General features: G+C 38.1%; 2 protein-coding genes across 6 annotated transcripts in view; both read right to left on the bottom strand.

Moving 5' to 3' along the window:
• The window catches only part of cep89 (centrosomal protein 89), a 116,156-nt gene extending 105,069 nt beyond the window's left edge, over nucleotides 1-11,087 (bottom strand). For 2 of the 4 annotated variants that reach the window (XM_038270993.1, XM_038270991.1), the window contains exons 1-5: nucleotides 10,700-11,084; nucleotides 7,196-7,302; nucleotides 6,582-6,728; nucleotides 6,186-6,378; nucleotides 1,740-1,791 (exon numbers count right to left, since the gene is read on the bottom strand). In XM_038270993.1, the coding sequence (XP_038126921.1) occupies nucleotides 1,740-1,791; nucleotides 6,186-6,378; nucleotides 6,582-6,728; nucleotides 7,196-7,302; nucleotides 10,700-10,741 (541 nt within the window). In that variant the 5' untranslated portion in view covers nucleotides 10,742-11,084. Of the gene's footprint in view, nucleotides 1-1,739; nucleotides 1,792-6,185; nucleotides 6,379-6,581; nucleotides 6,729-7,195; nucleotides 7,303-10,699 lie in introns of all 4 variants that reach the window. The other 2 variants (XM_038270992.1, XM_038270990.1) reach the window with 2 other exon arrangements.
• A 3,828-nt stretch (nucleotides 11,088-14,915) lies between these two features.
• Nucleotides 14,916-17,749, bottom strand: part of rhpn2 (rhophilin, Rho GTPase binding protein 2) — a 49,436-nt gene continuing 46,602 nt past the window's right edge. For both annotated transcript variants that reach the window (XM_038270997.1, XM_038270996.1), the window contains exon 15: nucleotides 14,916-15,722. In XM_038270997.1, coding sequence (XP_038126925.1) covers nucleotides 15,459-15,722 — 264 coding nt within the window. In that variant the 3' untranslated portion in view covers nucleotides 14,916-15,458. The remainder of the gene's footprint in view (nucleotides 15,723-17,749) is intronic.

The raw sequence follows: 17,749 nt of genomic DNA on the forward strand, positions 1-17,749 counted from the left end.
GAGTAATTTCATTTGAATCTGTTTTAATGGAGGCATCCATGTTTGTCAAAGAACACTACTGCCACCTAAAGGTTTCTGACGTCACGGTGTGGTATCAGGCGTTGATCAAGTCCCAGTGCTGTATCTGGTGTTTGTCACAACGCGCTATTATCCAAGATGGCGACGACCTGGGCACTATGCGAAGCAGAGAGTAACGGATTAATGACGTGTTTTTTTTCCCTCCCTCTTCAAGTTGGCAATCCAACGACGAACCCGTCCGTGGAGGATCAACATCCAGCTGCCATTCACGACAGCATTGTCAGTTTCACTATAGCTCTGGTGAATTTCAATGGTGAAGTCCTCTGGAAATCTTCAATAATTGTTGTTGATTGCAGATGTGTCTAGTAGTTCCCATTGATTTGCTTGTAAAGCGGGGAGAATGGCGCTAGGCTTACCGCACCGTGACGTCACTGCTGGAAGATGGCAGGAGGGAGGGGCTACTATATTTGGGCAAAAATTGCCGCACCCGGACACAGTGATAGATATACGTATAGATATATATACAGAAGAGCCATATGTGTATATATTTTATCACTTTTTTTCTTATTATTATTTTTTTTTTATCTTTATTATATTGTATAGTTGGATGTGTGTATATATTATATAAAACTGTAACTGGAGCGTGTAACAAAAGTAATTTCCCTCTGGGATTATTAAAGTATTTTTTATTCTGATTCTGATCGTGACGAAAAATATAGTTTTTTGTTTTTTTACTGATTAATGCCAAATTAATTAAATCAATGTGAACGTATTAGTTTAAGGTATAAATAATGACCCATTGGTTATTCCTTGCCGACTGGACTTTTCCTTTAATAATAATAATAATACATTTTATCTAACAGCGCCTTTCTTGACACTCAAGGTCACTTTACAAATAATACAAAAGGTTTGTTCTACTCCGTGTTTTATGTTGGCTGTTTTATTTTGCTTTAACGATCAGTCATCCTAACGACTGTATGTGACCAGTTCTCCTTGTGCAGGCGAAACACTGAAATATCTTATTGTTTCACCCCTTTTCATGTAATGCTTTAAAACTGAGAGCTACCCAATTTACCCTAACCCTAACCTTAACCACGCATACCGCACCAGACCCTCCGTACAAACAGGAAGTTGAGCTTAAAGGCAGGATTTTTTTTTTAAAGAAGGAAAGTTCTTCTCTTCTTCAATTCAAACACACTGTAACAGCCTATAAATCTTTCTTTTTATTTTTAAACACCCAGTCTCACAGTATTACAGAATAAGCGTACAGTGATATATAGTAAAATATATACAAGTGACGATCTGGTCCAGTATGGTTTGTTCTTTCTTTGGCTCCCTCTAGTGGTCAGGAGCACTTTGCATCATTTTATTTCTGTTATCTCACCTTTTCCTGTTTGCGTTTATTTTGTTGGTTGTAGGTTTCTGCTTCTATTTAGGTCTTTGCAGCAGTTTTTCTTTGCAGCGTTTTTATGTTGTATTTATTGTTTTTATTTGAAATTTTGGAGTTTGCATCAAATACGTTTTTGCAGCTTGATTCGTCGTTTGCATAAAGCTCTGACATAGAACTCATAGAAGTCTGGACCTGAAGGGCGCATGTTTTCATTATTAAATGATTTCTACTTCTATATGCGTTCCGCTACTGGTTATTTTTTGTTTATGTCTGTGAAAAAAATCATCATGTTCTGAAGGGATGTGTGAAACTGAGTGTGTAAGGTCAGTACCTGGAGACGGTACTCTTCTTCCAGACATCTGAGCGCCCAGAGGAGTACTGGACTGGAAGAGAGATGGGTAAAACAAAAGGGAGGTCAGACAGATAGTGAGACTGAATATTGCAGAGCCTACAGACTACATAGCTAACCTACAAAGTCGAAATACAAAAGATGATATTTCAGTGATAAAAAATTAGAATTCTTGGTTTAAAAAAGATCAAAGATTGAGCTAGATTAAATAAGCAAACACCTTGTTTCAAACTGTGCTTTGAATGGTTTGATATACAGAAAATTTATGTTCATCAGACAAATACAAACATTTAAGAATTAGAAATGTTATCATCTTTGATCATATTTTCAGTTTGTAAATCACTATGCTGGGTGTTTGCTGTAGAACTGTTGTGTCACCGCTAGATTCTAAGAAAAAGCATTCCAGGTGGAAACAAAGCCCACTGGGATGATTGCAAATGAAGTTTCCACAACATGAAACAATAACAAGCCAATGTTCCAGGCATGTCTAGGTTCAGACGCAGGATATACAGGTGCTGGTCATAAAATTAGAATATCATGAAAAAGTAGATTGATTTCAGTAATTCCATTTAAAAAGTGAAACTTGTATATTATATTCATACATTACATACAAACTCATATATTTCAGATGTTTATTTTGTTTAATTTTGATGATTACAAATGACAACAAATGAAAATCTCAAATTCATCATATCAGAAAATTAGAATATTACTGAAGACCAATAAAAACAAAGGATTTATAGAAATGTTGGCCAACTGAAAAGTATGAACATGAAAAGTATGAGCATGTACAGCACTCAGTATTTAGTTGGGCCTCCTTTGGCCTGTATTACTGCAGCAATGCGGCGTGGCATGGAGTCGATCAGTCTGTGGCACTGCTCAGGTGTTATGATAGCCCAGGTTGCTCTAATAGTGGCTTTTAGCTCTTCTGAATTGTTGGGTCTGGTGTATTGCATCTTCTTCTTCACAATACCCCATAGATTTTCTATGGGGTTAAGGTCAGGAGAGTTTGCTGGCCAATTAAGAACAGGGATACCATGGTCCTTCAACCAGGTACTGGTAGCTTTGGCACTGTGTGCAGGTGCCAAGTCCTGTTGGAAAATGAAATCTGCATCTCCAAAAAGTTGGTCAGCTGCAGGAAGCATGAAGTGCTCTAAAACTTCCTGGTATGTGGCTGCGTTGACCCTGGACCTCAGAAAACACAATGGACCAACACCAGCAGATGACATGGCACCCCAAACCATCACTGACTGTGGAAACTTTACACTGGACTTCAAGCAACGTGGATGAAGTGCCTCTCTTCTTTTCCTCCAGACTCTGGGACCTTGATTTCCAAAGGAAATGCAAAATTTACTTTCATCAGAGAACATGACTTTGGACCACTCACCAGCAGTCCAGTCCTGTTTCTCTTTAGCCCAGGCAAGACGCTTCTGACGCTGTCTGTGGTTCAAGAGTGGCTTGACACAAGGAATGCGACAGCAGAAACCCATGTCTTTCATACGTCTGTGTGTGGTGGTTCTTGAAGCACTCACTCCAGCTGCAGTCCACTCTTTGTGAATCTCCCCCACATTTTTGAATGGGTTTTGTTTCACAATCCTCTCCAGGGTGCGGTTATCTCTCTTGCTTGTACACTTTTTTCGACCACATCTTTTCCTTCCCTTCGCCTCTCTATTAATGTGCTTGGACACTGAGCTCTGTGAACAGCCAGCCTCTTTAGCGATGACCTTTTGTGTCTTGCCCTCCTTGTGCAAGGTGTCGATGGTCGTCTTTTGGACAACTGTCAAGTCAGCAGTCTTCCCCATGATTGTGTAGCCTATAGAACTAGACTGAAAGACCATTTAAAGGCTTTTGCAGGTGGTTTGAGTTAATTAGCTGATTAGAGTGTGGCACCAGGGGCCATCAATTTTGAACCTTTTCACAATATTCTAATTTTCTGATATGATGAATTTGAGATTTTCATTTGTTGTCATTTGTAATCATCAAAATTAAACAAAATAAACATCTGAAATATATGAGTTTGTATGTAATGTATGAATATAATATACAAGTTTCACTTTTTAAATGGAATTACTGAAATCAATCTACTTTTTCATGATATTCTAATTTTATGACCAGCACCTGTAAGGCTTCAAGTAAAAAAAAATAAAAACATATCATTGATCACAGTAAAGACTTTAAAGCAAGTAGAGAAACACCTGTAAGCCCCTGGGAGGGGAAATGATTACCATGAATTGCAGCCACCAAGGAGGTCTGAAACGCTACTTTCAGGGATACAATATGGCCAACATACTGTATAGCTTTCAAGTAGAACAAGTGTGACAGCAAAAAAAAACACACAAAAAAAAACGCTTTAATACGACGGTACAATATTCACCAATAGAGCCCCACTGACTGATTTAGAACATTTCTACATGGAGGCATTAAAGTGATCATTGAGTTCAAAATTAATTGAGTGCCTTCCTTCAATAAGGAGCAAACAAAAAGAAGATAAACACTTTTTTTTATTTGTCGTTTAAAAAAAAAAAAAAAAGTTTTAAACTAAATAGATTAAATCACAATTTAACTTTGGTTAACAAAGATTCTTTTTAAGCAGATATTTGACATTAGACAGATTTTATTTGTCATTTTGTTTACACCAGTGCAAAACAAAAAGAAATTTCGTTTGGAACAGCTTTTTTTTTTTTTTTTTTTTTTGGGTGAAAAACATTCACTAACTCATTTAAATATGAAAAATAGATTAATGAAAAAATACTTTAAATATAAAGAATAAAACTCTATTTCCACAACAATTTCTGTCTTAGAAACTCTTCTCCACCAAAAAGCTATTTTTTTTCCAAGTACAAAGACTTTTTTAAATGAAACGTGGTGTTTTATGAATCATTTTTCCTGACTTCAATTCAATTTAGTTGATCTATAAAGCACCAGTTCACAACATGTGTCATCTCAAAGCACTTTTGTTGTACCAAAACAACCAGTCAGATTGATTCAAAGTTTTCTATCTAAGGAAAACCAGCTGATTGCATCAAATCATTGACCTGAAAACAATCCCTCACACTAAGCATGCTTGTAGCGACAGTGGGGAGGAAATCTCCCTTTTAACAGGAAGAAACCCCCAGCATAACCAGACTCAGCACTGGAAAAAACGATTTAGAAATATGTAAAAATTTCTTAAATTAAGTGTATTTACCCTTAATTTGAGTAGGTGAATGAGATAGTTTACTCTTAAAATAAGACAATTAGATAACATGCACTTGAAATAAATGTAAATTGTCTCGTTCCATTGGCAAAATGTCTCTTTTACCTCCTTAAGAACAAATGCACCTATTTTAAGAAAAAATGACTTATCTAGATTTTGATTTTTCAGTGAGTGTGAGCGGGCATCAGCCGAGGCCGACTGGGGTTCAAGGAGACAGAAGCATTCTTAAGGTAAAACAATGACTTTTAACATCTCTAACTACAAGGTCCTTTTTCTTTTATGATTTAAAGCTAATGTAAGATATTAAATGTAAATATTGAGGTACCTCAGGGTTCTGCATCAGGTCCTCTACATTTTAGCCAATACATTACTGACATTCCTAAAGTTTGTTTGAATTGTTTTACTTCTCAGACGTCTGCAAATGACACCTGTGAGTTTAAATATCGATAAAGGATCAACTTGCTGTGTATAAACCAGTAACCTGACTCCGCCAGATGGATTTGCTCCGCATATCCATCTGGAAACCCTCCGTTGAAGTAATTTTGGGAAGGGGCGAAAATACTGGTTAGCTGATTGGCCTATGTTGGTATAGACGGGCCAAATAAACCAATCAGATCAACGAAGCATATGATGTACTAACAGAGCGACGACGAAGAGGAGCCAATTGATAGATCAAACTCTTGCAGAAACCAGTCGGGAGAAGAGCAAAAACATCTTTTCCTCTGAGAAAAGCCTCCAGAGCAGTGTTTTGCTCTTCTTTCAGTGAAGAAATACTCTGTAATTCCGATAAAACTTGCTCGATAGCCACGCTAACGCTAGTTTCATCGGCTGAAGCCGCAATGTTCTTTAGACTGAACTGTCGCGCTTCTTGTCACGTCACACCTCAACCCGCCTCAAAGCCAACACTGATTGGACGTTCGTTTGGTGAACGGCTCCAAATTTTCTTTAACGGAGAGTCTCCAGACTGATTTGCGAGTGAAACCTTGAAAGCTCGCGAGATCAGGATGGTCTCACGAGGCTATAAACCAGGCACATCTAACAGATGGACTGATGCTACATCGGCCGATATGATTTAAAGTTAAAGAGAATTTTGTCTTGTTTGACTGTAATGCTGTAATATTTTCCCCTCTTTGCTTCATTTTCATTTCGCTCCAAGACATACTGATCAGTATTTAACAGAGTAAACACACGTACATAAAAATATTGCCCAACATCATTTGGTGCTTCCATACCGTTGCTTCTAGAGGAGGGTCATTAGCCGTTTCTGACTCCCTAATATCCTCCTGTCTGTCCAGAGTTTGGTAGATATGTCCCTCTGCATCCTCTTGGTTATCAGCCTCCTCTTCTCCATCTTCCAGCTCCCCCTCAGAGTGCTCTGGGGACGACAGGCGAGGCCGGCTGGCTAAATCATCCGACCATCTGTCTCTGTTGAGTGTAAGGTTATGGTAGAAGAAAGTTAGCTGTTTCACAGAGGAGAAACCCCTATATTTATTTTATTCATTTTTTTTACAAGTAGAAGTTTCTTCCTTGCAGTCCAGGTGTGACCATTTTAAAGTCTCAGGAAGCTTTTAGTGGTTTTAGTGACAGATTAACTCTGAAAGGAGCATTTCTTAGTCTTAGGTCCCTACCTGGTGTAAAGCGCGGTGCTGAAGTTTGGCTCAGAAACGAAGGATTCTGAACGATCCGTCTCAGAGAAGGACCTTGGACGAGCCGGCGGGATAGCCCACGTCTGTCCAGTGAGTGAGGAAGACAGAATAGCTGCAGCTAAAGCAGATCTGTGGACGTGAGCACAAGCTTTAGGTAGAAAAAAGGTAAAAATAACAGGCAGAGTCGGTAAATATGGGAGTTTATCACATCCTTGTTAAATCTACTGTATATTTTTAGAGTTAATGACAACGTTCTTCAGCTTATCCTGCAAGATGTCAATGAGATTTCTGTCTCAGGACTAAGATTACCACAGAGGAAGGTAGATTTTCTGTTAGCTGAGCTTTTTCTGTACTGATTTGACCAAATCTTATGCAAGATCTTGATAACATCAATGAGAGCTTATATTAAGCGTTTTAATTACAATATAGTAATAATGCCAAATATTTAACACTTCATGCAATATGCAAATCATGCAAAACTGAAAAACTTTTTTATTTTTTTTAAAAAGGGGGGGAAAAGGAAGCTTAAATGATAGAATATTGTGTGAAATGTGAAAGGATGTTGTAGGTAACAAAGGGAGAGTGTCAGCAGGTACCTATGTCTCTCAGGTGAGGAGTCTGGGCTTTGTGGGGGAGGAGTACGAGGCACAGCGGCTCTAGGAGCGATGGAGGCGGCAGGAATCAAACCGTGAGCTATGTGCTTCTACACAACAGATCAACAGAGGGAGAGCTTCCAGGGTCAGTCTGTCTCACACTGCTAAATCAACGACTCTTATGCACAGAGGATGCGTAATAGTCAATGAAATGATAAATGCCATTTTAATGCACTAGAAAAAAATCGAAATCTACCGTAGATAAGTAATCTTTCTCAAAATAAGTGCATTTGTTCTTGAATTGAGGAGGTAAAAGAGACATTTTGCCAATGGAACAAGACAATGTAGATTTAAAATAAGAAAACACAATTGCATTGTCGTATTTCAAGTGCATATTATCTAATTATCTTATTTTAAGAGTAAAAATACTCGTTCCATTGGCAAACTATCTCATTTACCTACTTAAAATAAGGATAAATACACTTAATTTAAGAAATTCTTACTTATTTCTAAATCGTTTTTGCAGTGTGGAACAAGGGATGCAGATGGAGAAAGACCAACATGCCTTGCAGTAGAACGCATGGATTTCATGACATGTTGCAAACAGGAATTTCAATGCTTTCAGTGGGATTTTCTGTGTAAAGCAACACAAAATACCACAGAATGGTGAAGCGGAGGTGAAATAACACAGTTTTAAACCTTGGCTTATAATGATATGTCAAATATTGTCCAGCTACACTGGAAAAATGATCTAGAAATAAGTAAAAATTTCTTAAATTAAGAGTATTTACCCTTAATTTGAGTAGGTAAATGAGATAGTTTGCTAATGGAATGAGTGTTTTTACTCTTAAAACAAGATAATTAGATACTATGCACTTGAAATTAGGCAATGCAATTGTGTTTTCTTATTTTAAGTGTAAATTGACTTGTTACGTTGGCAAAATGTCTCTTTTACCTCCTCAAACCAAGAGCAAATGCACTTATTTTGAGAAAAAACAACTTATACAGATTTTGATTTTTCCTAGTTTACTCTGATTACCCTAAAAGTATTTTAAAAATAAGTGGACGTCCAGTGTTAGTGAATAGAACTCATCTGTGTGTCAGTCTGAATGAAGGCCTTAAATGTTTGAATGTCATGAAGACCAAGAAATGCAGGCGATAAAGTTAAAAACATCTTTAAAAATTAGGTATTTTATTAAAATCAGTGAAGCAGCCAAGAGGCACCTGGTAACTTTGGAGGAGTTGTAAAGATCCACAGCTCAGGTGATTTATTTTTTTATTTTTTTATTAAACAAATAAGAAATTAAACAATAAGTTGTGAATTACAATAATCTTGGCTTTATGGAAGAAGAGAAACAAATAGGAAAAATATATAAAATAATAAAGTGGATTCTTTAAATCCACAAATAATAAAGGGAACAAATAAACAGACATGAAAGGGAATCTATTTAAATCCTATGAATATTTGAAAGACACTACCTGCTATTTGCTATTTTTAGATAGAAAGATCAGCTAGATAGATCAATAAATAAGTGACCAGTTTAACTAAGCATGTTAAAACATGCCTGCAATGAAAAAGCTGCTCTGATGCCATTTTTTTATTTGCAAAACAATCATTGAAGATTACAGGTGCTGGTCATAAAATTAGAATGTCATGAAAAAGTAGATTGATTTCAGTAATTCCATTTAAAAAGTGAAACTTGTATATTATATTCATACATTACATACAAACTCATATATTTCAGATGTTTATTTTGTTTAATTTTGATGATTACAAATGACAACAAATGAAAATCTCAAATTCATCATATCAGAAAATTAGAATATTACTGAAGACCAATAAAAACAAAGGATTTATAGAAATGTTGGCCAACTGAAAAGTATGAACATGAAAAGTATGAGCATGTACAGCACTCAGTATTTAGTTGGGCCTCCTTTGGCCTGTATTACTGCAGCAATGCGGCGTGGCATGGAGTCGATCAGTCTGTGGCACTGCTCAGGTCTTATGATAGCCCAGGTTGCTCTAATAGTGGCTTTTAGCTCTTCTGAATTGTTGGGTCTGGTGTATTGCATCTTCTTCTTCACAATACCCCATAGATTTTCTATGGGGTTAAGGTCAGGAGAGTTTGCTGGCCAATTAAGAACAGGGATACCATGGTCCTTCAACCAGGTACTGGTAGCTTTGGCACTGTGTGCAGGTGCCAAGTCCTGTTGGAAAATGAAATCTGCATCTCCAAAAAGTTGGTCAGCTGCAGGAAGCATGAAGTGCTCTAAAACTTCCTGGTATGTGGCTGCGTTGACCCTGGACCTCAGAAAACACAATGGACCAACACCAGCAGATGACATGGCACCCCAAACCATCACTGACTGTGGAAACTTTACACTGGACTTCAAGCAACGTGGATGAAGTGCCTCTCTTCTTTTCCTCCAGACTCTGGGACCTTGATTTCCAAAGGAAATGCAAAATTTACTTTCATCAGAGAACATGACTTTGGACCACTCACCAGCAGTCCAGTCCTGTTTCTCTTTAGCCCAGGCAAGACGCTTCTGACGCTGTCTGTGGTTCAAGAGTGGCTTGACACAAGGAATGCGACAGCAGAAACCCATGTCTTTCATACGTCTGTGTGTGGTGGTTCTTGAAGCACTCACTCCAGCTGCAGTCCACTCTTTGTGAATCTCCCCCACATTTTTGAATGGGTTTTGTTTCACAATCCTCTCCAGGGTGCGGTTATCTCTCTTGCTTGTACACTTTTTTCGACCACATCTTTTCCTTCCCTTCGCCTCTCTATTAATGTGCTTGGACACTGAGCTCTGTGAACAGCCAGCCTCTTTAGCGATGACCTTTTGTGTCTTGCCCTCCTTGTGCAAGGTGTCGATGGTCGTCTTTTGGACAACTGTCAAGTCCGCAGTCTTCCCCATGATTGTGTAGCCTATAGAACTAGACTGAAAGACCATTTAAAGGCTTTTGCAGGTGGTTTGAGTTAATTAGCCGATTAGAGTGTGGCACCAGGGGCCATCAATTTTGAACCTTTTCACAATATTCTAATTTTCTGATATGATGAATTTGAGATTTTCATTTGTTGTCATTTGTAATCATCAAAATTAAACAAAATAAACATCTGAAATATATGAGTTTGTATGTAATGTATGAATATAATATACAAGTTTCACTTTTTAAATGGAATTACTGAAATCAATCTACTTTTTCATGATATTCTAATTTTATGACCAGCACCTGTATATTAGACATATTTTAATGTATTATTTTGTGTTGCTACTGAATAACATCCCAGCTAAACACATTGAAGTGATACTGACTACGTGTGATCAAATGATGGAGTTATTTTAGCAACTGTTAAACAGAAGTGTTTTAATATGTGGAGGAAAAGTCAGTTTTAGCTAAAAACATTAAATAGGCTAATCAGGGACTGAGGCTTTGCTAGCTACAGACAGAGCAGCAGAACTACCGGCAGGGCTTTAAAAAGTGTAAAATCTAATCAAACTTACGAATCCCTTGTCTTTATCCCGTCTGAAGTTGAATTTAATCATGATGAAAACACTTTTACCTCAATATCTTGAGCTCAAAGCTTTTCTTTACAGCGACTTTACAGACCGATCGCTAAACTGCTTTAAAACACCGAAGACTTTGCCTAGAATGTAAATAAAATAAGTCTTCTGCTCTTTAAAAACTACAAAAACAAAAATCTAACTTAAATTTACAGAGTAACTGATTTAACACCGGTCGTATCCAGACGCTTATGAAGGAAGCCACGTATCTATAAAATAAGCGCTGATTGGTTTCGCTGCTTGAATTTAGCCAATCAGAGAAAGTTTTACATTGCCTAGCAACGACGGTCCTGTTGGTCACCAGCCCATCCAGCAGGGGGCGTCTGCGTTCCGTTTAATAGAAGTGGGTACGCCTCGATCCCAGTAGTCTGCAAGGAGAAGAAAGAAAGAAAGAAAGAAAGAAAGAAAGAAAGAAAGAAAGAAAGAAAGAAAGAAAGAAAGAAAGAAAGAAAGAAAGAAAGAAAGAAAGAAAGAAAGAAAGAAAGAAAGAAAGAAAGAAAGAAAGAAAGAAAGAAAGAAAGAAAGAAAGAAAGAAAGAAAGAAAGAAAGAAAGAAAGAAAGAAAGAGAAAATTCTCCACTGTAAATCACCGGCATTTTTTGTCAATAGAGACAATAGTGGCTTATATAATAACCCCAAAAAGGTTTAAAATTAGCATCAACCTTAAAATAATCACTCCAAAAAGTTTTTTTATTTTTTTTATTATCTTTTAACATCACCTTGTTTAAAGCCTTAACATAAATATATTCTTACCATTGACAGAATCCAGTGGCGTCCATCAACGTTTTTCTTTTACTAAAAAAGGGCATTAAAGGTCCTCCAGTTGTGCCTTAATGCACAATTTAAATAAAACATATTTTTTATCAGGTGTTAGAAATATATTGATCATCCATGTATTAGTTGTAGTTCTTGCCCAGCAGACGCCATCTTCCATTTCAGCAAATGTCTTATAGTAGTACCACCCTTTTTCATCAACAGTTCTGAAATCATGGCCATATTTTCCCAGGGCGACACTTAAACGAGATCCCTTGAGGATATGTTCTGGTAATAACCAGTGCAAAGAAGGTGATGTTCCAACTCTTTGTTTCCATTAGCCTCCAGATTTTTAAAGTGCTAACATAAAAAGGTCACAAACACTTTACTCGATTTCTTGGATGATAAAAAAAAATTACTGACCTTTTGAGGAAAAAAAAAGTCCTCAAAGAAATCTGTAAAAACTGTGGCCTTAATGCTGCTTTTCTACTTTATAAATGTCGCAGACATTGCCCTCCTTCTTCTGCTGACAAAAACAAAATAGTAGGGACCCAATTCAACCTAATTCAGTTAATTTATATAGCACTGATTCACAACACATGTCATCTGAAGCAGGGGTGGATTTAGGAGATCCGGGGCCCTAGGCAAAGACAGGCAGGGGGCCCTCTGAATTGAGAAAACCACATAAAACAGACCAATTATACAGGTACAGACATTTTAATAGAATAGACATACATTATTTGTTCTATGTTTTGTCCCTCTCTTCTTTTCCCTTTTCTTGTTGTTTTTCTCTCTATGTTTTGTACTCAGCTGAGTTTTCATGCTGTCTCAAAAGGAATGAAAGATTTTTTCCAGTCTGTTCTCCATTTTTCATTTGTATGAAATAAAAACGGCATGAATCATGACAGCAGACAACAGAGAGGAGAGCAGGAGGCGGGGCAACACATCTACTTGCTCTGGAGAACAGTGCTTTTATATGTCGTCACCGAAGTCTCCACTTGCAGAGAAAAGTCACTAGATTTAGCACTAGGCGCTTTTTTTTTAAATCAAAGTGCTAGAGGGGTCTGAAAAGTTGCTAAATATAGTGACAAACGTGCTAAGTTGGATACAGAGCTCTTTGCACCGTATATTTTAAAATGGTTTGCTGCTGTCTGTTTGGATCTTTCTTAACATGTTCAGCAATTTTTTTAAATCAAAATCATAACTAATGTGCACAAATAAGGAATAGTTGTATTAACCATACTTGTAAACAGAGTTTTATGGGCCCCCCAGGAACTTGGGGCCCTAGGCAACTGCCTAGTATTGCCTAATGGTAAATCCCCCCCTGATCTGAAGGCACTTTACAGAGACAATTCAGCCAATCATACATCCATCCACCCATCCTGTTACGCTTATCCCTGCTGGGATCGTGAAGATGCTGGTGTCTATCTCCAGCTGTTTATGGGCGAAAGGCGGGGTCCACCATGTACAGGTCACCAGTCCATCACAAGGTCAAGATCATCCAGTCAAATTGATTCAAAGTTTTCTATCTAAGGAAAACCAGCTGATTGAATCGACTCATTGACTCTTCAGCAATCCCTCACACTAAGCATGCTTGTAGCGACAGTGGAGAGGAAAAACTCCCTTTTAACAGGAAGAAACCTCCAGCAGAACCAGGCTCAGTGTGAGCGGCCATCTGCCAAGGCTTACTTGGGTTCAGTATAATCTGTCCCAAAAATCGAAGTCCGTAATTTCAATAAGTTCCAAAACAGCTAAACAATGCCATAAGGATGTAGAGAAAAGATTAGTAATAAGTGTGCAACCTCTATAAGAAATTGGTGGTAAAAGCCAGTGTCATTTCTTAAACCTACCCATCATTTCAACAAAACCTGACGACTTTTTCATAACCTCCATGTAATCTCCCAAGTAAACACCTGAATATATAAAAACATTTTTTACCCACTTTAATTCACCAGGTCGGTAGCAAAGCTTTACTCTTACTCCAATTTAATTAGGATGAAGAAATTCTACCAAAACTGCAGAATCTAATATTATAATATTATAATCTACTAGATTAATTGAAGTCACTACTTCACCATGTTGGTTAAAAACGGCCTGCCACCCACCCATCCTGTATGAGCGTGGTTAAAGGGTTGATTTAAATATTTCATTATGAAAAGCTGCTTTTCAGGCATTGTTTCAGCGCTATGACCAAATGTTGCCATCAGCTATTTAATCCTCACATTTTGATTTAAGTTGAAGAGAATTACTTTTTTTTCTCCAGACAAACAGATTTATTCAATAATTTTTTTAAATTATTTGTATTTAATTCAATATTAGATCATTTTAATCAGACAATAAAAAAAGAAATAAGCCAAACGGAAATGAATCATTAAGACCATAAAAAGTTCAGATGAGTGAACTGCAGTCCGGTTAGTTTCAGTCTGTGTGATGATGGATTAGGATGTCATGCGGTACCAGCCTGACCTGCAAACCGCTGCGTGGGTGGCTGCGTCGGTCCGACTTCATTCCAGACATTTCCCACCTGCTCCGCATTGTTGACTCCGGATACAAAAAGCCTCGACAAATACTTCAGAAAATTCATCTCGGCCCCTTTGTTTGTTCTATTTTATTTGAGCTTACACATATGACAAAGACTTCACAATGAGAAACTATGCAGCACAAAGTGCAGAACATGAAGCAAGCAGAGCAGAAAGCATTACAAGACGATGAGACGTCTGCGTTCGCAGAAAGGCACTATGCATCACCAGGCACTGCGGTGTTAGCGAAAAGCTAATATATCCCTCTAATACATGGAGCAGTTGCTGCACAGTCCTCTGCAATAACATGACATTTTACTTCATGTTTAGTATAACAGGCACTTAAAAACAGTGTTAGGTAAACAGAGACAGTACCGAATATTACATATCAGTTTAAAAACATTTACATTTTTTACAGAGAAAGGTAGAAACACAAATTTACCAAAGCTAATAAAATACATTCCTCAAAGAGACAGAGATCCACCAACGACAATTTAGAACTAAACTTAAAAAAGGTAAATATATCTTTTTGTGCTTTTTTTTAAACAACATAAATAATTTGATTATCAAATGAATATAAGAATCTACTTTGTAGATAAAGAGATAGTCCGACACTGCAGAGTGTCAGTAAAACGTGAGTTCTAGCTAACATTAAGGCATGTGTGGAAAGATGGGGAAAAGCTTTGATCTGGGCCAGCCTCGGCCGGCTGTGTGTGCATCGTGAACATCAGTGGTACCGCATTCTTCCCTTCTCTTAAAACAGACAGATTCACATTGATAAAGACGCAGAGCCCAGGTGGGTAACGTCAAACCCACCCGGAAATGACTCCTCCTGGAACAACGGAGGCGTGGAGCCTTCTGGGGCCCCCCCGAGCACCACCAGTAAAATAGGAAACAAAACAAAACGTGTGTATTTCTATTTACACCGTGTTCCTGACATGGCACGGAGCTCCAACACCAACTTCAGAGGCTGTCTCTCAAATACAAAAGGACAGTAACACAAACCAAGGTGTGATTTAGCAGCTTATTGGGTATTGCATTCTAAAAAAAAATCTTCCTCGACATCAGAGAAGTTTCACAGCACTTTTTGTTTTCCCTCTGTGATCATTTTGTTTAATATTTTTGTAACGAGGTCCTTCATGTCTGCAGTGATGATGCGGATCTCTTCGTCCACAATAAAACCACCGCCTTGCAAAGCGACAGGCACTGCTGCGCTCAAACTTTTTATAGTAGTAACCGTTCATAGTCGTACTGTGCTGCAAACATTCTGGTGTTATGCATAATGATCCATTATTAGTTTGATGTATTTTGGCACAGTTGTTTTTAATGCGTGGCGATGCTGGTGCAAAAAACCAAAAGCAACAGAGTTGTATCAAAACACAACCAGTAGGTGACCAGCGCAGCGCTGCGTGTCGCTGAAGGCCGAGCTCAGTGGAAGGAGGTGTCGTTGTAGGAGCTGGAGCTGGGGAAGGTGGGGATGGGTTTGTTCCAGGGCAGAGTGCCCGTCTGGTCGGATGTAGGAAGGCTCAAGGTGCTGGCGCTCTTCGTCTTGTTCTTCAGACCCCAGCTGAGGAATGAGGACTTCTTGGCCACCTTGCGGGATTTGGAAGCCTTGTCATCGTCGTTATACGCCAGGCAGATCATGGAGTAGGTCTTGGGCAGGTTTCCACTGAAGGTGGCGCTCTTGGTTGGCTGGGTAGACACATTTAAAAATATATTAGTTTTATTTTGATGCTTGTAATCCATTTTTAATGTAACTAATTATGTCAAATCTAAGGCTTTTAGAATAAAAACAAACTTGTGTCCCATACTGTAAAATAAAGAGGTCTCTCCTAAAGATTAGGGGAGACCAAACGTGGATCATCTGCAGGGTTCCTACAGCATAAGGCAAGTTAAATTCAAGACTTTTTAAGACTTTTTAAAGCCACTTGAAATAAAAATTTAAGACCAAATTCACAAGAAACAAGAAAAACCTGCTTGCGACAACTTAACCCAAAGGTTTATTTTAACATAAACCACTGCACTAATGTTTCAAATTTTGAAAAGCTTCCCATACAGGAAGAAAGCTAAAAACACACAAATGACAGATATATTTTAACAATTATTTAACTGAATTCACAAACTTTGTTTTAGCAGGGAACAAAACAAATCAGTTTTAAAGCCCCAACATAACCAGTGCTAAGTCTTTTTTGCAGCTATTTTTCTTTGTATGGTTTTCTTAGTATGTTTGATTTGGTGATAAGTGGAGGCGTTGCAGAGACAAGGGTGGAACTAAACTGAGAAATACCGGCTGTTTCTCTGTAACTCCATTTTGACGCTTTGTGTTTCGTGCTTCGCATGTGCGACTCCACTGCCTTAATTCCCATCGTTCTGAGCTTGAATGACTTCTTGCACTAAATCCACTGAGCCTCATGTATGTTCCCTGGTTTTAGCCATGGAGAAAACTCTTGGCTGGAGACAATTTTCGTTACATTTACACTTGCTCATATTTTCCAGACAAAAAGTTAATGGTGCATCTCCCAAATGTCCCGGCCGCAACAACGCTTTATTGGTTCCGCTATCGGGACGGAACCAATAATGGCGAGCCGTTATTTTTTTTAAATAAAAAAATAAAAAAAATTGTCAATTTTAACATTTTATTTAGATTACAAAAATAAATCGTAATAAAAATAATCCTATTTATGATGTTTTAAAAATGAAGACCTACGAAAGACTGATTTAAGACATTTTAATACCAATAAAGGCCCCGTCCACACAAAGTCAAAACGAACACGAAACGCTAATATTTTCCAGAACGTTTGTCGTAAAGACGGAGACGTAAAATAAATGTGAGCGTCCACACGAATGCATGAAAACGCTGCAAAATGTATGCAAGGCCTGTAAGTGGCGCTGTGGTGCCAAAGCAAAAATAGGCGACGAAATGTTGGGCATGCGCACTAATATTTATACATGGTTGCCCTGCGGGTCCATTTTCGTGGTTCAGTCAAATTCAGGCGCTGAACTATGTCGTCGATATTGCTCTGTTCTTCCTGGAGATATTCCAGAAGAAGAAGATTCTGTTGTAAGCCAGACAGCAGGGTGAGTAGCATGAGCAGCAACCATTCAACACAGTACGGCGCCATTGTTGTTGTGATACTGTGTCGCGCATGCGTGTTTAGAGGCGACGCTATGACGCATGCGTGTAAAAAAAAAAATGCGGTTAGAGCTTAAAGATGGAAACGCGAAAACGGCGTTTCAAAATCTTCCCACTCTGAAGGCTTAATTAAAAAAAGATTGTTTACAGACCCCAGAAACGCCGGCTTCGTATGGATGAGAGGCTGGTTTGGTGAAAAATTTGTGCGTTTAGGCCAGGGTTTGGCTTCGTGTGGACGGGGCCTAAGGCCTTAGTTTTATTTTGAAGAATTCAATGCCTTTTAAGACTTTTTAAGGACCCGAGGGAACCCTGATCTGGATAAATGTCTCATGTTAACATTGACAGTGCTGTTTACTGCTAAAGGAGTTCCAAATTCTTTTTTAACTCGGTTAGGATTCAAAAACGTCTCAAATAGACCAACTCAACTTGTTGCATAAGTCTAGGTGGATGGAAATGCGCCCATATTCAAAACATTTAAGAATAAAAAATGAAAAGCTATGTCACTTTGTGGAACCATCGTTTGCTTTTTATTTCCCTGCGAAAACTGCTTTTTCAAGGTTTGAAGATCATTTATTTCTTTTGAAAC

This window comes from Cyprinodon tularosa, unplaced genomic scaffold (assembly GCF_016077235.1).
Source record: "Cyprinodon tularosa strain WSP-4 unplaced genomic scaffold, ASM1607723v1 ctg786, whole genome shotgun sequence".
Taxonomy (NCBI): Eukaryota; Metazoa; Chordata; class Actinopteri; order Cyprinodontiformes; family Cyprinodontidae; genus Cyprinodon; species Cyprinodon tularosa.